Source organism: Ambystoma mexicanum, chromosome 14 (genome assembly GCF_040938575.1).
Source record: "Ambystoma mexicanum isolate Mex_15411 chromosome 14, UKY_AmexF1_1, whole genome shotgun sequence".
NCBI lineage: Eukaryota > Metazoa > Chordata > Amphibia > Caudata > Ambystomatidae > Ambystoma > Ambystoma mexicanum.
The window spans coordinates 633,088,900-633,114,522 of NC_090940.1; the positions used below are offsets into that span (position 1 = coordinate 633,088,900).

At 48.6% G+C, this 25,623-nt stretch overlaps 1 protein-coding gene across 2 annotated transcripts in view; it reads right to left on the reverse strand.

The window, feature by feature from the left end:
* Window positions 1-25,623, reverse strand: part of CDC42BPB (CDC42 binding protein kinase beta) — an 867,880-nt gene that overhangs the window by 539,425 nt on the left and 302,832 nt on the right. For both annotated transcript variants that reach the window (XM_069638111.1, XM_069638110.1), the window contains exons 7-8: window positions 13,624-13,824; window positions 3,156-3,404 (exon numbers count right to left, since the gene is read on the reverse strand). In XM_069638111.1, the coding sequence (XP_069494212.1) occupies window positions 3,156-3,404; window positions 13,624-13,824 (450 nt within the window). The remainder of the gene's footprint in view (window positions 1-3,155; window positions 3,405-13,623; window positions 13,825-25,623) is intronic.

The following is a 25,623-nucleotide window of genomic DNA, read 5'->3' on the forward strand; positions in this document are numbered from 1 at the left end:
CTGGTAAAGGGTCCACAGTGAGCAATCAGGGATTACACTTAGATAGTTAAGAAAATACTATATTAATTTATGAACACTATGAAAACGACTATGCACAGGTATTACAACCTCTCCCCTACCACCCCACAGTACAGAAAGGGAAAGCAGTGGTTTCAATGGCAGTCCATAAGAATACAACTCTAACTTGGAAAGCCCAACCTTAACTTGACTGGGGGCTTGTGCCCAAAAAGGTCACAACATTTTGGAAGCTGGGAAAAAGCTTGTAGAAGGTTCTTGTGCGTGGGAACATGATCCCAGAAGACAGATTAAGTTGGATACTGGTGAGTAAGACTGTTCCTAGCTTTTGGCAACATGTTTTGCCAAAGCCAAACATTTGTAAGATATTTCTAACGTATTAAAAAAACGTTTACAGGTGGCGATAGGCATAGCTCTCAACCATTTGTGTTGCAAGGGCGGGTGAAATCACCCGATTTTGTTTTTGGCGGGTGAGACGCCCATTGGAATGAATGGGCGTGCAGGAGGCTTGGCGGGTGAGTCAGCCCTTTACAAGGCGGGTAACACCCGCCAAAAGCGTGTGAGTCGAGAGCTATGCGATAGGGGTGCAGGTAATTACACACCACACTCCTGTTCCTCAGACTTGGAGGGTTGTTGCGTCGTCGGGGGTCTGTTTTCCCGCACTGGATTCCAGTCCAAGGAATCTAGGAGCTGTGGGTGCAAGTTCCAGTCTGGTCCAGCCGCTGGTGCAACCTGTGTTAGGGAGAATTTTCATTTCTGTGTCAATTCCCTTTCACCTTAGAGACCCCAGCACTTTTGATGGACTCCTGAGTGGGACTATTTTCTCACCCTCATGTGTTTTTCTGACTTGGATTTTCTGTGTTTCTTACTGTTTAATGGAGTCTGGTAAACTCCATGGTCATCTGCTTTTTGCATTGTGACACAGCACCTTTTGTGCAGTGCCACTGAAGTCACTTGGACTTCTCCTAACGTTTAGCTACATTTTCTTGGATTAACTAATGTTCCCAACAATAGTAAGATGACCCCTGTCTTACTTACCTTTTCCTTTGTGGGTCCAGCACACACCACCCTCTGTGGAGTGCTGGGGGTTACATAGTAACTCCTTTAAACCATTCCTCATGCAACACTAACTTGAATTGGCTGGTGGCAACGGTTTCTTTTTTTACTACCTTGTGCAATGCATCTACAGGTCGATTGCTCAGCTGCAGTAAAGCACCCGAGGGTGACCATTTTCCCAAAATGGCCCCAGTCTTTTCTCGCCATTGCTCGTCAGTTCCTTCTGGGCTTTTACTCTGTTTGAATCAGGTTTGAGTCTTTTGTGCATTTTGCCTTTGACGGGATTCAGCCCTGAAGCCCACCCAGGCTCCAGTTTGTCTGGAAAAGCAGGAAGTGAGGGAGGGTCTCGAAACTTCCCTGACCTTTATCTCTAGGTGTGCCTGAGTGAAACCAGTTCTGATTGGCAGGCTGGCTGTCTGTCCGGGAGGACAGCCACCCTACTGGGCGATTGACAGTTTAGGGCTGTGAAATGAGTGGGAGCTTGCTTAAATGGCAAGGTTTTTGGGACTAGAGTCAGAATCGACCACTGGAGGGCAACATCCTACGAAGACGACGTGAAGAGACTCCAGCAGCACCCTCCTGGACCGCAAAGTGCCTTTCAAACAGGGGGAGTGGGTCAGGCAAGCATAGTAACACAAGGTTAAACCAAAGAGTAGCTAATTTAGAGATAGTCAAGTTACTGTTTAGGATTTGAAAAGCACTTGGTAAAGAGAACAGGCCCTTTCATAGATATGAACTCAGAGCGGTCTTTCTACCTTGAAACATCATAATCGTCATTTACCTGTGGGCTTCTACCAGAGATGATCCAGGTACAGTAAAGGTTAGAGGGACGGAAGTTGTGGGGGTGGAAAGAGCCTGAGAAAATAAAAAGGTCCAGTTGTCCATGTGCGGTGTTCACATCTCTGCCAAAACTGATGCGCAGAGAGAAAATCTGGGGTTCATTATTTTGTCCAGTTGTCCTTTTGCCTTCGGGGAATCGTGTGTGCAATGAGATTTGAGGAGGTATGAGCAGGCTGCTCTGTGGGTCTACGGGGGAACATTTTAACACATTGACATTTTAAAGCAGGGTTTCATAACCTTTGGCTCTCCAGCTGTTTTGTACTGCAAATTAGCCCTACCATGCATGGTGAGTAATCATGGGAGTCTTAGTCCAATAGCTCCTGAGAACCCCAGGTTGCAGGGCCCCTTTCCTAAAAGGACTAAGAAGAGTACTCATCACTGACGATTGGTGAGTTCCCATTCGATCTCTAGAGTTTTAGCTGGCACCTGCGATTCCTTTTTCTTTAAATTAATATAATACGTCAGTCCACTGCACGACTGTCCATAGAAATGTATTGGGTTACAGTATCTACCTTTTGGTAGTCTTTAAGGCATTGTTTAAACTGTTTAACCTCTTCACTGCCCTCAAGGTACTACACTTATGCATAGGATTTACCCGTTTTCCAGTGTACTGGGGGGAGGGAGAATATAGTGTCAATTCACATGTTAGCATTGTGGATACTGAGCATAACTAGGTAATGCCGATGTATAGATGTCTTTCTCCTCCACATCATCACTACAATGTGTAGGGTTGCTGCCAGTTGTATGATGCACATTAGCTTAATGTTTAACAAAATATATTTTTCAGTACACCAGTGTAGCGCAGTTTCTTGGGTTGCGTTTGGGACCAACTGTTCCTATCTACATGACCTCTCCCCTTTCCTGAGTGAAGCCAAGACTGCTCTGCTAGGTCTACCAATAAAGAGGTTTAAGGACACCCCAGAGGGCTTTGGAAAAATCTCACTAATAAAGAGGCTTTTAGAAAAGACCGATTCTTGGAAGACTAACATTTAATAGAAATACTGCTTTGTGTACATGTACTCCTACTACAAAAATGCAACAACTGCATTTAAAATTAGTTTCCTGCAAACAAATGGGGGTAAAGAAGCCAGTAATCCAGGTCTTTAATTCAGTCACCATGCAAGGAGGCCTAATCCTGAAACAGTGGGCCGACTTCCTCGTTATTAGCATGGTTTTATTCTCACACTTATTAGCATACAATTTAACATCTGCAGAAAAGAATTCTATGAGCAAATGGGACTTACGGGATTCCGTAGCACATCATCATCAACATCGAAGTTCGACGTGTCTGACGGGCTGCTGACGTCAGGGATGTAAGGTGCTTCAAGGTTTCGAATATTCTCCCAGATGATCCCATCAAAGAACGGGTGGGTCTTGAAATCGTCAATGCCATTCTGTCCCAGCCGACACTCACGTCCACAGATCAGTCGCTGGATCAGGTCTTTTGCAGCTTCGGATATATCAGGAACATGTGATGGGAACTGGAAACGTTCCTAAAAGGAAATTGCACAGAAATCATTCACATATGAAATTAGACAGGCAAAGTCATGTAAATATCAAAGCCTATATGCAGATGGTAGCTAAAGTAGGCTCCGATATGAACAGCACTTTCCCAATAGGAGACATGCAGCATAAATGTAGCATGCTAGGCTGTAATGTAGGAAAAGCAGACACTTGTGAAGTGTGTAGGACAAGGCCTCTGCCCAAAGGTACGGTACCTCTGGTAACAGACCCTGTATCCGACAGTTACTGGTCACACATCACTCCAATCAGGACACAACAGTTGCCCCGGAGGGAGCAGAGGCCTCTAAGGATTAGGGTGTCCCACCCAATTCCTGAGCGAGCCTCTTTGCAGTTAGCTGTGACTTCTATTGGTTGGTAAGGTGATAGAGGCACAAGTTGTGGCGGCTTCAGGGCACGTCTCATGAGTTTTATATGCAGCTAAACCTTGTTCCATGTGTGTGAAATTAAAAGGTTGAAGGTACATAATGCAACTTCTACCCAGTCTGCTATTAAAAGGCGAGGGTAGAAGAAGCCAAGATCAAACCTGACCAGATACTTCATTGAAGTCTGGGATTTCTAGGCAAATTTATATTTTGAGTATTTGGCCAGCGTTCACCCAATTTCACTTGTTGGAGATTCAAAGGCCAATTTTTAGGGTTAGTAAAGATTTTCTTTTGCTGCTATTTCTCCAAAGACTTCTATGGAACCGCTAAACTTTTTGATGTTTCTCTGAATCAGATCTGACTTTGAGGTAAAGTCTTTTTACTTTACTTACCTTGCCTAGTTCATCTGTTTTGGAGGCACTGATCAGTCCCTTTGGATATCAGTGCAGGGAGATATGCCCTCCACTACAAAACCCCATTGTTTGTTTTACACTACACGCTTCACCTTGCAGTGAGGTGCGGTAGGGGTACTTTGTATTCCTTTCTATTCGTTTTTAGTAACTTTATGGTTACTTGCAAGCTGTCCACGACGGGCATTTTGCATTTTACAGCACAATGCCTTTTTAGAGTCTATGGGCTATAAAATGGCTGTGCCACAAGGCCTTGTCCTTTTCTGGTCTTGATTTGCCAAATATGGTAAGCCCTTTCTCAGGCAATCCACAGTATGCATTTGTGGCTGGATATGCGGGCTGGCACCGTTTCGTCCCAGTCCACATTCTGGCCAAAGTGTGTGTGTGTTGCTGGGACAATGTTGTGGAGGATGTGGTGGCCAGGGGCTGTCCATGTTTGGACAGCAGTGGTCATTTGAATGGTGCAGATCCTTGCCATTGGTAGGCTCTGCAGGGACCAAAGCGAGAAATCTGGGATAAAAAGAAGAACTCCTGCAGCCAATCAATAGATACTCGATGGAGCCAAGACGCCTAAGAGGAGGAGCATCCTGCTGAAGACCCGGTACTTACTGAAGCCAATCAACATGGTCTTCAACTGTTCTGCCCAAGCCCTGCTCCTTTGCTGTTCTCCAGAAGGCCTTCATCAGTACTTCAACCCCTGGATCGGTGGGAACAACCAGTCTTACCCACTGTTCGAGGATCAGTGTGCTGGGACCATCCTGTGGACTGACCATCTCCCACCCGCCCTACCTTGCTGCATTGGATGCTGCCTCGCGTTCAGACTTGTGAACCTGCAGATCGTTGGCTTGTAGAACAAGAGGTCTTCCCCCCTCCCCCCTCCTCCCCCGCAATGGCAGCTCTCCAACATGAAGAGGGGACTTGCCGATCCAGCTTCTTGTTTCCACTAAGAGGGTCGCCTTCTGAAATATATTCACAATTGTCATCGCCATCACATGCAGTGTCCCCTGGGGGTCCTCCAAGGTTCTCAACCACGCAGTAGACCTTCCTTCATCATGCCAGGTCTTCCAGCTATCCAGTGACAGAAACCGTTCCGACAGAGCACAGAACCGCTGACTAGACTGACTTCAATCCCGAGGCAGAAAGTTTACTCTGCACTGGCAAGTCCTGGCCCTTCCTCTACGGAACTAAGACACAAAATGGGCCTAGTGAATTCAGGAGCCCGAGAAGTGGTCCTAGAGAAAATCAAAGTACAGGGCCTCAGTGAACATACCTGTTGCTACCTCCTACCGCCATATGATTTAATGGCCTCAAAGCCCTAACCCTAAACCTCCCTTGACTGACCGTGATCAGTGGAGTACTGGGCAAGGATCCTCTCCTCCCCCCACACCCCATCTTCCGTCCCTCCCCTCTGGGCTTTGTGACAATTCACGGGATCTCATCACTTTTCCCCAGGCGGGAGCTCTTCCCTGTGAGGCTAGGGAGGGGAGGCCACTACCCAATAGTCCCCCTAGGGTTGGTGGAAAGCAGGACCTCACAGGGAGAGACTCCCCTCATGGAGATAAGGACTCCAGTTCTGTGAAGGAATCACCCAACTCCATTTCTCTTGGGACAAAGTCCTTATCAGAAAACCCTGTTAACAGTACAGTCTGTTATGATCGTGCCTCTTCTGCCTTTGATTCAAAAATGCATATGACCGAGATGAGAAGAGCCAAAGAAACCTGCAGAGTAATAACAGGTTGCCTTACCAGAATTCTGAGAAGAGTTGGCCCGAAGGAGGCATAAAGATTATCTCAACAGAAAGATGGACTTTGACTTCACGCTGGAGAGGATCCAGTCACAGGGAGTAAAGAGCGAGAAAGCACTGACAGCAGCAGGGCTGAAGCCAGCCCTGCCCCGAATTCCAGACCTGGGAAAAACGCTGATCCCCAGTGGCAGGGACATCCAAGAATGGTCAGCAAAAATGCTGCGGAGGAAGCCAAGCTCCTGACCAATGGAAGAGTGGGGAAGACCAATGGAAGAGTGGGGAAGAAGCCAGCGGTGGGGTGACCTTGCAGCAGTAAACCTGTAACTGCGTCGGAGCCATGTGGCCCAAGTCTCTGCAGAGCCGCAAGGACGAAGCAGGAAGCGGAATGAAGGAAGCACTGAAGCAATACACCTCAGCCCAGCACCCCAGGAAGAACCAGAGACGCTGTCCCGACAAGTAAATGGTAACAGGAGTATCGGAAGACCCAATAGGGGCTTGGGGCAGCTCTAGAGTCAAGCAAGCCTCAGGAGTAATCTCCCTCATCGCAGTAGAGATACCCAGAGAATCAAGTGTCAAGACAGCCTCTGGAGTCATCTCCCTCGTCACATGGTAATCCAAGTAAGAGTCAAGAGGATACTAGACAACAAGAGCTGTCTAGAAGTAATCTTCATAGTGTCATAAGACAGGGAAGAATTGCTGGAACTGTAAAGCTAGCTTTCAGGAGCCCATGGAAAGAAGTGAAGAGACTTTTGAGGACTATTGCCAGAGACTATCCCAAGACAGCCCTCAAGGCTAAGCAAGGTGGGTCACAAGAAGGGAGTCAATCTCCTGACAACGCTCTCTTTGTTGAATCAGAAATTAAAACAAATGATTGTTGGAAAAAAGATAAAGGCTGAGCCAGTTCATCAGGAGATGGGAGTCATTCTCTTGGTACTATATTCATTTGGATGCTGAACCCTTTTGTAGATTAGCGGTAGGGTTAGAGCAGGTTTTTGAACAGAGGACGGACACTTTTTGTTTGGCCAAACATCCTGACAACGAGCACTCGAGTTGATATTTGTTCAGGGAGGGATAACCCTTTAGAGATGGGGAGAACTTTATTTTATTTCTTAAATAAAACGTTGTTGAAACATGCCACGCCTTTGTCCGACTCTTTACTCCACCACAGCTTTCATTTAGCTGGTGGGATTGAGAGAGGACCCCATAAGAACGTTGCTTCCTTTGTTCTTAACTCATTTACAAACTGCATATTGTCCGTGGCAACATTTCAGCATACAATAAAGATGACTAGCCTCCTGGAAAGGGCTACATTTTTTTATACAGTTATGTATTGTGTTTTTAGGGCCTCATAATAAGGCAGTATTGTGTTTTAACTCTGTTGCCGATATATTCTCAAATCTGTGTTCTACTTACCTTTGTCTGTTCTTCCCTTGCTTTGCTATATTACAGTGTTCTAAAAGACACACTTACTGTGTTTAACGTTTAATGGTGATATGCGGAATGCATATGCATATATGGGATACATTACTCACCGTAATCCTATTTCTGATGCTTCCATCTACTTAGATTCACATGCTGTGCATAGGCCGACATCTAGTGGAAACTGCAGAGTATTACAGTCTGTTTTTCGAAACTCGAAAAGGGGCGTCGAACTAGGGCGTGCCAGTAATAGTATCCCCAGTGGGACGTCCACTGTACCCATGATCCCTCACGCGTGTAGGACCCTCAGATTGTATTTTTTCTGACATGAGGTCGCATGACGAGTAGTGTGAGTACAGAGTATCCAAGCAGATAAGATAGATAAGACTACAAGCATGCATGCGCCTTCTCTCAGAGGGGAGGAAGGGCGAGCGCATGTGAATCTAAGCAGATACAAGCATCAGAAATAAGATTACGGTGAGTAATGCATCCCTTCTGAGGCTTGTGGAATCTGCTTAGATCACATGCTGTGCATAGATTAGCGAGCAGTGTTAGACGAAGGAGGTGGGATGTGAGAAGGGTCATGAGCGAACAAATGTCTTAGAACCGCTTGTCCCACTTGAGTGTCTTGGAATGAGTGTCAATGCAGTAGTGCCCAGTAAAGGTGTGAATAGAGCTCCAAGTAGCTGTTTTGAAAATGCTGTCAAGGGGTACATTTGCAATGAAAGCCAGGGTGGCTCCAGTACCTCTTGTAGAGTGGGCCCTTCGCATAGAAGGCAGTGTCTTATCTGAAAGGGAATAGCACAGTTGGATACATCAGACTATCCACCTAGAGATGGCATTCTTAGAGACACAATCTCCCTCTCAGCCAGGAGCTATGGAGACGAACAGTTGATCTGTCTTTCTTAGTGGCTTGGTCTTGTCTAGATAGTAGAGGACAGCCCTCCTCACATCTAGTGTGTGGAGTTTCACCTCAGCAGAGCTTTGGGTTCCTGGAAGAAGGACGGTAGCTCAATAGACTGGTTAACATGGAATTTGGAAATAAACCAAGGTGAGAACCTAGGGCGAGTGCGAAAAACCAGTTTATCCTTATGAACAGTAAAGAAAGGATCCTGCACTTAAGAGCTTGAATTTCACTGACCCTTCTTATGATGTGATGGCTACTAAGAAGGCAGTTTTATAAGTGTTTGAGACTAGATTTGTGCATAGATCTTGTTGACCACCTTCCTCATCAGAGGGGTTGGTGGAAAAGCATAGGCAAACATCTCTGACCAATTCATCCATAGGGCGTTCCCCTTGGAGCCTGGCTGGGGGAACCTGGATGTGAAGTCTGGGCATTGCCTGTTTTCGCTTGTGGCGAATGGGTCTATAGTGGGGAAACCCCACTGAGAGAAGAGGTCTCCTACGACTTCTTTGTGTAGTGTCCACTCGTGTTCTTCTGGAAGGGGATCCGTGCTCAGAGCATCTGCTAGCGAGTTGAGATCCCCTGGAACATGTTGGAATGACAAGTAAATCTTCCGTTTCAGTGCCCATTTCCACATTTTCTGGGCAAGCTTGGGCAGATTTGGCGAAGGAGTGCCCCCTTGTTTGTTTAACTAAAACATCGCCGCTGTGCTGTTTGTTAAGATCTGCACTGACAGGGTGGATAGGAGGGGTTTGAATGCCCGAAGCGATTTGAAGACTGCCAGAAGTTCTAGCAGATTGATGTGGTTCTGAGCCACTGTGTGAGACCAGAGACCCTGAGCTGTGTGGTGAAGGTAGTGAGCTCCCCACCTTGCCAGGGAGGCGTCTGTTGTGCCGACGGCCTGTATCTCTGGATCGTAGAAGGGTTTCCCCTTCGTAAAATTCTCTCTTGTCCACCAGCGAAGACTCTGTACTAGTGTTGGCGAAACAACCACTAGATCGTCCCACTGACCACTTGCCTGAGACCACTGTTTCGCCAACCATTCCTGCATGGGTCGCAGGCGTGCATGGGGAGCCAGGTGAATGCAAGATGCCAACATGCCTAGCAAACACATTGCTTTGCGCACCCTTATTTGGTGACCTGACTGATAGAGGAATTTGCAGCAACATATTTCAAATTCTTTCCTCTGATGGAAAGGCCAAGCCCTCTTGGGTGTTTAGGACAGCTCCTAGGAACTATTTTGAGGTGCTTGGCACTAGGCTTGATTTTTTCTCGTCGATCGAGAAGCCCAATTGGAAGAGGAGGTTGATTGTTCTTTGGATGTTTAGTCTGCAAATTAAGGGGGTTTCCCCTGTGATGAGCCAGTCGTCCAGGTAAGGGTACACTGGGATTGCCTTCCTGCGTAGGTGCGCCGCCACCACCGCCAGTATCTTGATGAATACCCTTGGAGCCGAGGCTATACAGAAGGGCAGCACCCTGAACTGGTAGTGCCGGTTGTCTATTTTGAAACACAAGAATCTTCTGTGCGCTGGGAACATTGAAATATGAAAACAGGCATCTTTCATATCCAATGTTGCCATATAATCCCCTTTTTTAGTAGGGGGATTACCTCTTGGAGTGTAGTCATGCAGACATTTTGTGGCTTGACATACTTGTTTGCAGGGTGCAAATCTAATACTGGGCGCATTGTTAGATCTTTCTTTGGCACAAGGAAGTAGGTTGAATAAATACCCCTGTTTACCTGGTTGCCCGGGATGAGTTCTATGGCGTCCTTTGCAAGTAGAGTGGTGATTTTCTGGTGCTCCAACGAGTGCACCTTCTGTCTTGGAGGATGGTCGTGGGGCCGCGCTAATAGTTCTATACAGTATCCTGCGAACACTGTGGACATCACCCATCTGTCCGAAGTGATCCCCTCCCATGCGTGGGTGAAGGTGGAAATGCGCCTCCCTACTGGGGATGCATGGGAGGGGACGTGAAGCGGAACGACACTGTTTACTAGGTGGCGTGCCACCTCTGGCAGGGCTCCTTCTACCCCTACTACGCTGGCCTCTGGTGAATCCCTGTGATGTTTGGAACCGATTGTTGCCTCATGAGGTTCCTTGATTTTGGTAGTAGTTGGAACCCGTGGATCTTTGGCCGTGAAAGTGACGGAAACTATTATTTCCCCTTTGACATGGGCGTTTGTGAGTTGGCCGAGAGATTTTAGGGTCGCGTACTCCTCTTTAGCTGTCTTTAGTGCCTCTTCCACTGCCTTGCAGAATTGAACGTTCGGCTCAACCGGCATGTCTATAAGCGCGGCTTGAGTCTCAGGTTTAAACCCTGACTGCCTTAGCCAAGCGTGGCGCTTTATTACTGTGCCTTCGGCTATTAATCTTCCTGTATTATCTGCTGCATCAAAATTTGTTTTAAGGATGCATCCAGACACAAACCTTCCGTCTGCTGCAATTTGGGCCAACTGGCCTTTTAGTGGTTCAGGTGCAGAGGCTACTAAAGCAGCTACTTGTTCCCACTGATGGCAGTTATAGCTTGCTAAAAGAGTGGTAATGTTAGCAATACGTGCCCGATAGGCTGACATGGAGGCAACTTTCCTTCCCAGAGCATATATCCTTTTGCTCTCCTTATCGGGAGGTGCTTCTGAAGAAGCTAGTGGTGTGCCTGCCCTCTTTCTGTTGGTTACTACCAGGGAGTCAGGTTTTAACTGACCCCTTATGTACATGGGATCGGAAGGTGCAGCCCGGAATAATTTTTCCACTTGTAGATTCACTGCACGAGTAGGATTTGGGGTTACCAGCGAGGGATCAATTCTACGCTGGATTGATTTTAATATCAGGATAGCCTGGGTAATGGCTCTTGTCACCTAGGATTTCTTCTGCGAAATCCCCATCTTCTTGGACACCCTGTCTGTCTGATTATTTGGTAAGGTTCAATAAGCAAAGGGTCTGAAACCAATCCCTGTGCCGGAGCCTCAGAGCAGAGCCTTTTAGTAGGGGGTTGAGAGTCCTTGGATCCCGAAGGGGTAGAGGTAGCTGGTGTATTTGCATAGCTATGGAAATAATTAGGGTCTTTCTCATAGAAGTCTACAAAAAAAGACATTCATCTCATTACCCTATCAATATCGGCTGAGTTCCATTCCTTGGAACTGGGAATAAACCTCTCTTGCTCTGCTTCCTCATCCATGCCCATATCCTGAGGAGTAGGAGGGACAATTTTACCCTTAGGAGTAGTGTCAGGGACCTTGGACTTTTCTATCACTTTAGGGGCTTTCTGTTTTTCCTTATGGTGTTCTGAAGGTCTCTTGTACGGTTTATCCGCCTTCCTGTGACTAGAGGAATGTTTTCCGTAGGTTTTAGGGGTTTCCGAGGGTTTCGACGCATCCCGTCGAGATTCAGAGGTGGTAGAAGGAGGGTGTCGAATCTCAGGAGTAGACGCTACACGTTTAGACTTGGGAGCATAGAGGTCGGAATCGTCTGACGACGGAGCCTCTACAACTATTGGTAGAGGGGCACCTTTTCCAACCGTGGACGGTTGGTGTTCGTCATGTGGTGATCGGGAACGCCCAGAGGACACAGAATCATTCGACCGCTCTCTCGGTGGCTTCCGTTGCTGATTGCGCGACACACGTGTCGCATAACGGCTGGGGCTGATGTGTTCAGTGGGAGTAGTGTGGGTTGCGCTTTTGCCGCCGGGTGTTGTCCCCATAACTGGGCCGCTGGCCAGTCCTCCGAGGTCGGGGGCTTGCGCGTGGGTATCTGAAGTCACCCTTCTGTCCTCACTGTCTGATACGTCGGTATTGATGCCATCGCTAAAGGCCCCCTCGGCGTCCATGGCCTCTCGTTGCCTAGCGTAGTGGGCCCAGCATTTAGTGGAGCGGTCTGTAAGTGTTTTTGGCTTGAAGAGCATACAAGCTCCATAGGTAGCCTCAGGATGGTCACGTGGGAGACACAATTTGCAAGTATTGTGCTCATCTACCATGGGGAACTTCCTGTTACACTTCTTTCAAATTCTGCCCGGAGTATTCTCCATATGTATTAATTTGGCAACGGGCGAGTATATGTAGGAAATAAATGTGGGAGCCTGTATGACCAACCCCCACTCTCCCTACTTGTATAGGGTCGAGGCCAGAGGCCTTCCGAGGCCCAAAGTCTGTTGTGGAGTTTCGACGGCTGGTATCCTCGATCTTCACCGGCGTCGACCTTAAGCGTAGGGTGGAAAGAACAGGGAATTTTTAACAATAATCTTAACATAATTGGCTAATGCCAAGGGAACTCCGCAATATGCGTCCGACTGGTATGGCGGAAAAAACAATATGAGGGTCCGACACGCATGAGGGATCATGGGTACAGTGGACGTCACACTAGGGATAGTATTACTGGCACGCCCTAATTCGACGCCCCTTTTCGAGTTTTGAAAAACAAACTAATACTCTGCAGCTTCCACTAGATGTCGGCCTATGCACAGCATGTGATCTAAGCAGATTCCACAAGCCTCCGAAATATATATATTAGTAGCGTGTGTTTAGTGATTTACTGATCTGCGATTTTGGAAGGATAGGAGCTTGTCCAAGGCCTAAATACTACTGTCTTTTTATACATTTTGATGAATTAATTAGTAAGAGTACTCCGTGTGTGCTTAACTGAACCCTTCACCAGCATCATACTCTCCTAAATCTAACCCTAAACCTTACTGCTCAGTCACACTCGATTGATGAGTTTGGCTGGGCATTAGTGTCTTTTCCGGTTCACTGGATTATGGCGGCCTCTCAGAATCTGTCCACAAGGCTGGCTCTGAAAATCCATCTCAACCGCAGGGAAAGAGCCTAATTCACAAAAGGACAATCTTACTCAATTCTATTTCAAAGAATATCTCCTCAGGACCTCCATACTGGCCCACTGCTGATCAAGAAGTTAAGAGGCGGAGCTGGGACTTGTTCCATTGTGCCCGGATTCTACTCAAACTAGAGAAAATGCCAAGGAGAGGAAACTTCTGTTATTCTCATACATCTTCAAGCGAGGTCTGTGTATGCCTGAAAAGGAGATACGTTTAACACTGGCCTGACTTTGGAGAAGGACATAACTCTGCATTATTTCAAAGAAAAGGGGAGCAACATGAAAAATAAAAAATAAATAAATAAATGAATAAATAACACATGCACTGCTCCTGCTTGTGCCTTGAATTTACCATCAGCGGAATATCGAACGTGTATTGTTTGCTTTTGTTAGAATCAGAAAATATTGATTGAGCCCTTTTGGGGCCCGACGTCCTCAAGAGGCTTTGTGCAGATAAACCGGCTGTCCCAAGGTCAGAAGAAATTAAAGGGGGTAGAGGGTAGGCGAGATGAACTGTGCTTACCTCATGGTTCATGATTTTCCCGTAGGTTTCCACTAATGATTCAGCATAAAATGGTGTTTCGCCGAACATCATTTCATACATGCAGACTCCCAAAGACCACCAATCACATTCAGGGCCATACTTGCCCATGCCATCCTCCATAGCTTGCAGAATCTCAGGGGAGATGTAGTCTGGTGTGCCAACCGCCACAGAGGATTGTACCTGCAGAGGAAGAGAACCATTATACTGGGCACTCGAGTCACATTCAAGCAATGCAGTGCCATCTGGCAGCGTGTCAAGCAGGAAACACCTGTTAATCAGGAGAAAAAAGGAATCGGACCATAAACTAAAATTAACATATCCTCCTGCACACACATTTGCTGCTGATGACCCTGACAGCTAAGCCCCAACATGGCCAACTCCACTCAGTGATGTCTCAAAGGGCCATAACACCTAGACATACATCATAAAACAGAGGCATAAGAACAGAGAGCCATTGCTTACACTCTAGGTTTGCGCTTCATACACTATATTTAACAGAAAAGTGCATCCGGACACAAGTGTCGCATAAGAAGGGAGGGTTGTGTAATATATCAAATAAGAACATAAGCAAAGAACGATTTGTAAGTACAAAACACAAAACCCTAAATCTAATATACATGAGAAAGCAGCTCATTTTAAAATCTTGAGGGAAGAATTGCAAAGAAAAGCTATTTTATTATGTGAAGGATGTTGGGAAAGAGTTTGTGGGTTAGGTAGCAGAGGGGCGAGTGGATTGGCGCTTTGGGTGATGAAGATTGCCAGTACTGTGGTAATTGGTTGGGGAGGCAAGGGTAAACTGGTACATGGCAAGAACTGTAGCGGGGGCAGTTTCAAGGAAGTGGTATGAAACAGGACAGCGTTGTAACAATGATGACCGCCAGTACTCCAGGTAAGTTCTCAGTGTCTTTATTGTCCTTGTCCTGTACTCCTCCACAAGACACAGGGATGGTAAGGGACAAGATGACAACGGAAACACCGGGCTCACCCCGACACCCATCTTCTCTGCTCACAGCTTTCTCTCTCTCTGCCCAACCGTCACCCAGCAGAACACTTCCACCCAAACATTCCACTAGCAGATGACTCACACACACTGCTACAGACAGCTACTCTGTAAGCCAGATTACTACACTTCTCCTCCCCGTCTCCTCACACCACATACGACAGTCGAGCACCTGGGGCTGCGCTAAGAAGAGCTGTTGAGGAAGCGCGGCGTACCAACATGCTGCCACTGTCGTAAGGATTAGCACAAATGGCTGTGGCTGGAAACAAACCCCAGGTGTCTAGCCGGCAACAAAAGTTAAATCCTGCCGCTCTGACACAGCACAAAGTTCATGGCAAGAACCATCTGGGAGTACAACGAACTCCCAGCGATGGGATAACTAGAGCGGACCCACCTGGGTGTGGGGGGACCTCACGGGGGCGGTGTTCCAGGAGTGCTGCACCCCCCCCCCCAGCAGCGCCATTGACAAGGCAATCCACCTACCATCCCATACTCGTCGCCAGTGTAACAATGATGACCGCCAGTACTCCAGGTAAGTTCTCAGTGTCTTTATTGTCCTCGTCCTGTACTCCTCCACAAGACACAGGGATGGTAGGGTACACAAGATGTCAAGGGAAACACCAGGCTCACCCCCAAACCCATCTTCTCTGCTCACAGCTGTCTCTCTCTCTGCCCAACCGTCACCCAGCAGAACACTTCCACCCAAACATTCCACTAGCAGATGACCTCACACACACACTGCTACAGACAGCTACTCTGTAAGCCAGATTACTACACTTCTCCTCCCCCAGGAAACACATATGCCAGATTACTACACCTCTCCCTTCCTAGGAAAACGCAAAGAATGATTAAGGTAACGTGACCAGACCGAAACCTTAACATCCAAACACAACACAGTAAAGTACCAGAAATTCCGCAACATAGCGGCCGCCTATGCACAGAACCCCTGGTAACTCAAATAATGGGAACCACACAAAACGAAACCAATTGCAGGACAGACCCGGACTAAGTAGAAAATGCCACGGCACGGAACCGCAAAACACAACTCGCCAGATTACTACAAGCGTCACTGGGGTCAGCTGCTGCTTGGACGTCCAATTTTACTGACATTTGCAATGGCAACCGAAGAAAGAAATGAAGCTGGAAATCCTTTAAATGCGCGTTTGACGAGGGACTGCGTCCTCTCAGAAAGTTAGCAATATAAATTCCAGCAAACATTCAAAGTGTGATCCCCTGACCGCTTGCAATGAAAGTGACAGTGGACGGCAATTTGAAGGCAGACCGTGGAGAAAATTCATAGATGGGCAACAGATGTTATCAGAGTATGCAAATTCAATAGCAGGTGGTGACATTAGTGCATGCTTTGTGGGTTGTGCCTAGGAAAACATGGTCACAGCAATGCAGAATTACTCTTTGCACAACTCGTACAATGCTCTTACAACATGTGCTCATTGTGGCATGCCTCGACTTATGTAATTGTGCAGAAACCTGTCTATCAACAAAGCAAATGATTCTAACAAAACAAAGCTATGTACAAAGTAAAGGGAAGGCAGAGCTCACACCCTCCCAAAAGTCAACAACTGTTCATGAACACAGAAAACAATTTAACATCCAGCATGACGTGGACAGGAAACTCGGACGGAAAACTACAGTCCACCAGGAAAGACTCGTGCCTCAGTGAGGTGTTTACTTCCTTTCTGGGACTGATAATGGACCCGATTAGGATGCACATTACACACAAACATACAAACATACCTCACAAATGAACAAGTTACTTTCTTACCTGGTAACGTTCTTTCGATGGGATGGTCCGACTGCGTGTTCCATATCTGTGACAGGTAATCACCACAGCAGTGCTGCTTCAGAACATTTTCGGCGTCTGCGTCCAGCGTAGATACGCCCCTTCGAGGACCTCCTCCAACGGGTGACGTCACCCAATGTTTTATGTAGGATGCACAACGCCCGTAGCCTCAGTTGTAGTTTTGTCCCAGAACATGTGGCACCAATTTTCTGCCAGTATGACCACAGAAAGCCTTGCGGAAACGTAAGCTGCAATCACATAAGAAATTCTGTAGCGGGGCAGGTAGGGAGGGAGCGATATGGAATACGTCGTCGGACCATACGAATCGAAAGAAGGTTACTAGGTAAGAAAGTAACTTGTTCTTCTAGGGGATTGGGTCCTCCGACATATTCCATATCTATGACAAACTCTCAAAGCAGTACCAACGTATGGAGGAGGGAAAAGAATTTAGAATATAGAAATTTAGAATGGCCAATTAAATTGCAGAGTAAAGGACCGCCTTGCCAAAGGCCAGATCCTGCCCATGGTTAGAATCTAGGGAGTAGTGTCTTACAAAAGTATGGACCGAGCCCATGTGGCTGCTTCACAGATGTTACGAATAGGAACACCTCTTGAAGGGCAGTAGAGGCAGCCATACCCCTAGTAGAATGGGCCCGTAAGCCTACCAGAGGGTCCTTACCCGTCAAACAGTAACATTCAGAAATTGCCAAGATAATCCATCTAGACAAAGTCTGCTTAGAAACAGCTTGTCCCAAACGCCTTCCAGCGTAACCTATGAAGGGCTGATCGTCCACTCTGACCCGGGACATGCGTGAAATATAGAAACTTAAAGCCCTCCTAGGATCCAACTTATGGAGCCTCTCCTCATCCTTACCAGGATGCAGAGGAGGATAAAATGCCAGAAGAATGACCTTCTGGCTTAAATGAAATTCAAACACCACTTTCGGAAGAAAGGAAGGACGAACCCCAAGGACAACCCTGTCCTTATGAAACACTGTGAAGGGTGGCTTAACAGAAAGTGCCTGCAATGCACTCACTCTGCGAGCGGAAGTAACCGCAACTAAAAATACAGTTTTAAGGGTTAACAGTCCCAAAGGACAAGAATGTAAAGGCTCAAATGGAGCACCCATGAGGAATTTTAGAACAAGGTTCAAATCCCAACAGGGGACCTGGAAAGGTGACGGTGGAAACACATTAGTGAGCCCTTCAGAAACTGAGAAATTAAAGGAATTTTGACATATAAGAACACTCCTCAGACGAGCGCTTAAATATGGACAGCGCCGCCAGGTAACCTATAATGGTACCCACTTGCAGGCCCTTGTGGACTACCGAAAGCAAAAAAGACAGAACCACAGGAATGTCACATGAAAAAGGATACACATTCTTAACTCTGCACCAGTCGCAGAACTTTCTCCAACAGCAACGGTACAGGGACTTTGTTGCAGGCCTTCTGGCCAAAAGCAACACCTCCATCACGTCTTCAGGGAGGTCCCAATCCTTATACCTCAACCTTTCAGAAGCCAAGCGTGAAGGTTGAGGGATCTGACCTCTGGATGGAGAATCTGACCCTCCCGCCCCCGTGAGAGCAGATCGTCTCGGTAGGGAAGACGGCGTGGAGGGCAGTGGGACAAGTCGAGAAGGTCCGGGTACCACGCTCTCCAGGCCCATGCCGGAGCAATGAGGATCATCCGGGAACCAAACCTCCGTAGCACTTGTGGGATAACGGGAACTGGAGGAAACACGTACAGCAGCGGGAAGGACCACTCCACCACGAACGCGTCCCCCCAGGCTCTTCTTGGAAGAAATTCCCGCAAGCAAAACCTTTCATACTTCCGGTTGACAGTGGAGGCGAAGAGATCCACTTGTGGGGTCCCCCAAAGGGTGAAGATCTCCAGGAGAATCTCCTGAGCCAGCTCCCACTCATGCGAGATCGTGCTCTGCCTGCTCGGAGCGTCTGCCGTCTCCTTTTCTTCTCTGGCCAGATGAACTGCCGAGATCGAAAATTTCCTGCTGGATGGCCCAGACCCAGAACTGCATCGCCTCCCTGCACCGAGGAAATGACCCTGCCCCCCACCCACTTTTTGTTGAGGTAGTGCATGGCCACTGTGTATTCCGTCAGAATCAGGACATTCTTTCCTTGCACAGTCGGCAGAAAAGCCTTCAGGGCAAGCCTGACGGCCCTCAGCTCCAACAGATTGATATGGAGTCTGGACTCCGACGGAGACCAACGACCGCTGACTGTCAACTCGTTGGCATGATCTCCCCATCCAGTGAGGGATGCGTCCGTCACGATCGTCACCTCCGGCCAGGGTAGCCAAAATGGAGCCCACCCTCATCAGATTGCCTTTGACGGCCCACCACAGAAGATCCTAGGCGACCGAGGGCAGCACCTAAACGGGGTCCGACATCCTGCCGGAGGACTGTGACCACTGCATCTTGACAGCCCATTGCAGAGATCTCATCCGCAACCTGGCCTCTGGCACCAGAAGAATGCAGGATGCCATGAGGCCGAGCAACCTCAAGAACTCTAACGCCGGGAGACTCTGGGCATGTTGAAACTTGTGCACCATCTGCTGAATGTGATGAGCCCTCACCTGGGGAGGGGGAAACACTGCCCCAAGGACGTGTCGAGCACTGCTCCGATGTACTGGAGCCGCTGCGTTGGCGTCAAAATGGGACTTCTTTAAGAAGAGGGAGAAGCCCAGCTTGTGAAGGGAGTGGCAGCTGACTGACAGATGAGCCAGGCCCTGATCAACCAATCGTCCAGGTAGGGGTAGACATGAATCCCCCCTTTCCTGAGATACACTGCCACCACCACCATGAGCTTGGTGAAAACCCTCGGGCAGAGGTCAATCCGAACGGCAGGACCCGAAACTGAAAGTGCAAGTCACCAACCGCGAACCTCAGGTACTTCTTGTGCTTGGGATGGATCGGCACATGAAATTAAGCGTCCTTGAGGTCGAGAGACACCAACCAGTCCTGAAGTTGAAGGGCCTGGAGGACTTGAGAGTGTAACCATCTTGAACTTGTCCTTCCTTAGGAGCTCGTTCAAACCACGCAAGTCCATGATGGGTCTCAATCCTCCGTCTTTCTTCGAAATCAAAAATTAAGGGGAATACCACCCCTTGTTCCTTTCCGCTACAGGCACCCGTTCGATGGTGCCGTTCTCCAGCAGGGATTTGACTTCCTACGCAAGGAGCGGATCCGGACTCTTCAAAGAGAGATTCCCTGGTGGATTGTCGTGAGGCCTCTGCCAGAAAAGAAGACAGTAGCCGTGGGCTATGATCTCCAGACCCACACATCTCAAGTAATGGCACGCCATTCTGCAAGATGCTGCGCCAGCCTTCCCCCGACCAGTGAACCATGCGACATGGCCTCATGACTGGGCTGAAGCAGCTGCGGCAGTGCCGGAGGGTAAAGAGGCCACTGCCCGAGCGGCCTAGGCACCTTGATTACCTTGTTTTCCACCTCTGGTACTCCTATGGTGGCCCCTTTGACTTGCAGCTCCTCTCGATCTACCAAAGGATGAGTAATATATAAAGGAACCCCCCCTCCATTGCTGTCCCCTAGGACGAAAAGGCGGAGGTTGGCGAACTGCAGAGCTCAACAACTTTGCTGCAGCTTTGCAGGTCTGCAACCTCTCAAGGCTCTCGTCAGCCTTGCTGCCAAAAAGATGTTCACTATCAAAGGGCATGTTGAGAAGCCGGGCTTGTACATCAGGAGAAAACCCCACTTCCGCAACCACGCAAATCTGCGCATTACGGTGCTCGCCGCCATGGACCGGCTGACGCAATCTGCCATGTCCAGACCCGACTGAACGGATTCACACATGGCATCCTTGCCATCCTGAACAAGAGCAAGAAAGCCATCCCGTTCCTCCCCTTCAGGAATATGTTCAGCCACTAAAGAGACAATTCCACAGAGTATGAGTGAAACGTGCTAAGGCACACACGGAGTTGGCTCCCTATAAAGCCATACCCCCTGAAGAAAACAATTTCTTCGCTCAGCCATCAAAACGCTTGTCGTCCCTATCAGGAGGGATGGTAGGGTACGACGCCTGTTTTGCCGGGGCCGTAGCCGCCTGCACCACCAAACTCTTCGGAGTGGGGTGGTAGTCAAGTAGCTGGGGTCCCTACTGGCTGGACGGTATTTCTTCGGCAAAGACTTGCTCACTGCCGGGAGACTCTCCGGAGCAGTCCAAGCCGCTGCCACCCTTCTTTCCAAGGCCATATGGAATGGCAGTACCGGGTCAGTTGGTGGGCCTTGGTCAATGAAATCCTGCAGAAAATCCACTGGTGGAGCAGACAACCCCAAGTATTCTGTCACCCTCGACATAAGGCGCCGGTACGAGGACTCTGCGTGCTTGCCAGGCTCAGGCCTACGGAACTCAACCTCCGGAGAGGTGTCCAGACCACTGGTGTCGTGCAAGGACTGATGCAGGTCTTCTAGCTTGCTATGCCCAGACATGAGTTCGTCAGAAACCTCTTCAGGAACCATACCTTCATCCGAACCTTCATCCACTTTAGAGATGCGATCGAGAGGCTGGAATAAATCCCTGGATGAGGGCCCAGAAAAAGGCTCAAATACAGGCCTCACTGACTTCTACAGGGCCTTTCTCTGAGTTTCCACCGGTCTTTGTGGCACCTCCGCTAAAGCCTCCTCGAAAGGCATCGAGGGTGTTGACAGAATCGGTGTCGACGTCGAGCGTGGCGCCGACAGCATCGACACATGCCTCGAGGGCGGAGCCCCAAGCGTGTCCTTCGACAGCCTGGGCGCCGACGGCTTCCTCGGAGACGGAGCCTCAAGAGAGTCCTTCGACAGCCTTGGAGCCAAAGGCGTCAATGTCTTCTTCGAAGACCTCAAAGGCTCTGACGGTCTCCAGGGCGTTGAGGACCGGGACCTGGAGCGGGCATGGCTAGAGCGATCCACCTTGTCCGACCAGGACCTCGAAGGCGCCCGGTGATCACGACGACTGCTCGAGCCAGAAGGCGTGCGTACTGTGTCTCTAGCACGTTCCCTGCCGGCGTCTTTCGACGGCGCGGACGGAACGGAGCCCTGCGACTGAAAAATCAGCATCATCTCCTTACAAAATGAATCCCATTCCGCAGGAGTGGAATGCTTGTTGGGACAAGCAACCCGCCGACAGGCGGAGTCCTCGGACGAGGAAGGTGACCGGTGACGGCGCTTCCGTGAGTGCCCCGAAGAGGCAGAGGAATGGCGGGACCCACTCTGGGACCGAGACCCTCTGGACTTACGCCGACGATGCGGAGAGTCGCCCCTCGAATCGTTAGTCGAAAGCCCAGTGGATTTTGACTTCCGGGGCTTGGACACCTTACTGACAGAAAGCTTCTTCTTATGCTCCCGCAAGGCCTTCGATGTTAACGACTGGCACTCGTCATAACCGTCCGTGGCGTGGTCCTCACCGAGGCACCAGAGGCAGGCGACGTGCGGGTCCGTCAGCGACATCTTGGAACCGCAGTCCCAACAATTCTTGAAACCCGGACGCGGGGTAGAAGAAGACAAAGACATCATGGAAATCTTCACAAACGAACAGGTTCGAAGAACTGAAAGAATAGCACTCAGAAGAACCGAGGCGCGCCGAGATCAACACATTCGCAGAAAAAACTGAAGGCTACGGGCGTCCTACATATAACATCGGGTGACGTCAGCCGTCGGAGGAGGTCCTCGAAGGGGCGCATCGACGTCATCGACGCAGGATGCAGACGGCGAAAATGTTCCTAAGCAGCACAGCTGTGGTGATTACCTGTCATAGATATGGAATACGTCGGAGGACCCAATCCCCTCAAACTATATTTCTGGAGAAATAAGAAACTAAGGCAAGCGTGCAAAGAATAAAAATGGACATCATGACTGGCAGTTACTATACAGGCACTTTGGCATCCCAGCCCATCTTTCTCAATAGAGGCTGAAAATGCAAAGGATTCATCTTATCCCCCTTGTTTATTTGTTTATTTATCATGAACATACAATTCAGCACCACACAGTGAAGGCAAGAAGACCTTTAAGGTTGTTATAGAATTGATGCATCGCACAGGACTGCTCTGCTTGGTATTGGGTAACCCATCTTTTGGTATAGGTCTGTACTACAAAAGTTGGTAGTGTGACTGAGCAGCCTGGCTCAACAGGGGTAAATGCGCGCTGACTAGCTGTACAAATGAAACCAGTAAATACAAGTAGCCAAGTAACACTTACACTCAAGGTTTCAGCTATAAATAGTTATTTAACATCAGTTTAAATAAGCATTCTTTTAAAAAGGCAAGTCATTATAAAAATAAAAATACACTTTAACATTACTTTGCAGAGTCAAATAAAGCCATACTCTTTGGATATGCTTCATACACTACTTCAACACCCTGAGGTGACTTCAATCAGAAGGATAGCATTTGCATTTATATATCAGACTAATATACTTCTGTAGACTCTGTCGCAGAAAGGAAAGGGTTAGGGAAGTAAAAAGGTTAGAACAATTTCTCATCAGTTGTGAGGACAGCTGTCATGGGTATCAGGCAGGTAGTTGGGGGAAGCTGGGTGGAGGCCAGGCAGGTCTGGCATGCGTTAGGAGGAGAAGCTAAAGACTGGTAACAGAGCGCCTGCCTTCACATCTTTAAACATTGCTCCAGGAGTCCCGGGCTCAGAAGGCAGTGCAGAAGGCCATCATGCCTTACATTGGAGAGCCACAACCATGGCTTTTTCCCTCCCCCCCATCAAGTGGAAGATTTGTGCTATGGAGGGAGTTGTTTCCAGTCACCTGCCAGCAAAATCAAGTGCGGAAAATACAAGTACCAGAATCCTCAGAGATAATTAACTTGTCACACCTGAAACAGAAATGCAGACCCCGCCTGAAAAAACACAGAAACTCAGCCTCCCTGAAGCTTGATGAAGTCATGAAAACGTGCGTTAGGAGGAGAAGCTAAAGACTGGTAACAGAGCACCTGCCTTCACATCTTTAAACAGGTCTGGCATAGACACACAAAGAACCCATAAGAAATCCCTCCTTTCATTCCTTCCTAGTGTTTGTAGTAACGTCCTGGTTACCACGTCCTGTTGCCAAACAGGAAGTGCATGATATCTCATGAGCTCTCTAGTGTTTGGGTGTGGCTGGCTATATAAACCACACCCAATATTCTTCCAGTGCTTCGTGTTGCTTACTGTGAGCTGTATCAGCAACACACTTGCCGTGCTCTGGATCATCCTGTTTCTGCTTACCTGCTCCGGATCATCCTGCTTCTGCTTACCCGCTCCGGATCATCCTGCTTCTGCTTACCTGGTTCTTACTCCACGCCGCAGCTATCTCCAGTCAAGAGGGGACTTCTACACCGGCACCTGTAAGAACAAAGAAGAACAGCATTAACACGCGCACATCAGTAACGCTGCGCATACTCACCGAATCTTCTCGCAACACTGGAATCCAGGTTAGTTGCACGAGCGCACAAACCCATGTAAGAAAGAAGAGACATTCATTGTGCTCGCTCCAATAACGCGGACGCTTATTTCACTGCGCTCTTCTCTCTACGTGGTGCATACTTACAAAAAGCCTCCGTGCAAACTTACCTATCCACCAAGTCCCCAGTAGTGCTGAATCTGGACTTGAGGCACTAATACCACATAATTTCTCCTGCAAGGGAAAGGGAGAGACATTACAAAGCGCGCTCGAATTGAAGGCGCTGCGCAAACCTACCAGCAGTAATTTTGGACACAACATTCTCTGCGCAATGTTCACTTGTGGGAAGGACATTCTAACCAGTGAAGAAACTGGCGCCTTGAACTCTCTGCCTCGCTGTGAAGGCATAAAACAGCGTTAGGCATCTGAACTCAGCCTACAGACATTGGCACCAATCACATGAGAGAAATTGCGCCCCTGGAAATGCAGGATGGAGTGCACACCCTACTAAAGATCAAGGTAAGCCCATAGGAGGCCATCACAGCACACAGTAAAGAGAAGGGCATTGCCCAGGGGAATCGGGTGAATTCAGGTCTGAGTGTAAACCTTGTATTTGACGGGTATTGCTCCGGGTGAAACAGGGGAAGTGAAGACTCGGGGTCAAGGGAGGCTCGTCCATCGCTCCTGCAGAGACACAGGTGAGTGTGACAACAGCTGAATCCTCCAATGAAGTCTAGATAAGCCTTTCCCAGCAGTACCAGTATACACAATCTACCACCTATGAGGGGAAAACGGTATCAAAGTCAATGGATTTTAGAAGAGTGCCTTTAGGAAGCCAGGACAACCAAAGCCATTTGGACAGTCTACAGTTCTGATGCACTTCTTGGATAAAATTCTTGCACAAAGTTAGAGTTCAGAAAAATCACTTGTAGGGTCAAAAGCTGTTAAGCCTGTGCGAAGGGAGTTGAAATCAACTCGAAAAAGGTAACCAATGCAATTCCCCAGTGAGAAGAGCGTGGGTAAAGGCAATAAGGTAAAGTACCCCCCTAACAATACCTCTGCTAAGAAGAAGAGTGGTCCAGCTGGATTCCGTCTTGCTTCAGTGGTGCATACCCTGGTTCCTGAGCCTCAGTCGTGGGGGCAAAAGGGAGGACGACTGGAGGGCTCCTGTGGCAGTACTCGGGAGGTCGTCGGCAGCTACAGGCTCTTTTCGGTTCAGCAGCACTTTGCGGTTTCAGCTTAGTTAACAGCACTGATGCCGATCTCAGACACCAGTTGGACTTCCTTCACTCCCTCGGTCCTGCACTCTGGTGAGGGGACTCTGCATCTAGAGATCCCGCTTTTGAAGGGTCCTTAGGAGGCTCCTGGAGCTTCTAGCCGGATTCGTCCCACACCAGACGTTGCACTCAACTACAGACACTCGACCCCTGGCCTTGGGCTCTCGCAGCAACAGAGAAGCACAGCAAGTCAGGGATGGTGGTCCAATGGAGTTGGTGTCGGGGTTAGTTGGTCCCACTGACCCAAGGGGAGAAGTTGTTTCATCCGGAGCTTTTCAGTCGAGGTGAAAAAGGAGGTCAGCACAGCACCAGTGCTTCATCGGGCAATTCAAAAGGTCCAGGAGGTTGCAGCAAGCTTCGTTCACAGTTTCCTTGTTGGGGTTTCTCCCAGAAGTCGACTCTGCCTGTAGTCTCAAAGCCCTCGCCTTTTAAGCAGGTTTCTCCCATTTATGCACAGCCTAGGCTGTCAATCACAGCAGGATGGCTGTCCTTAAAGGAC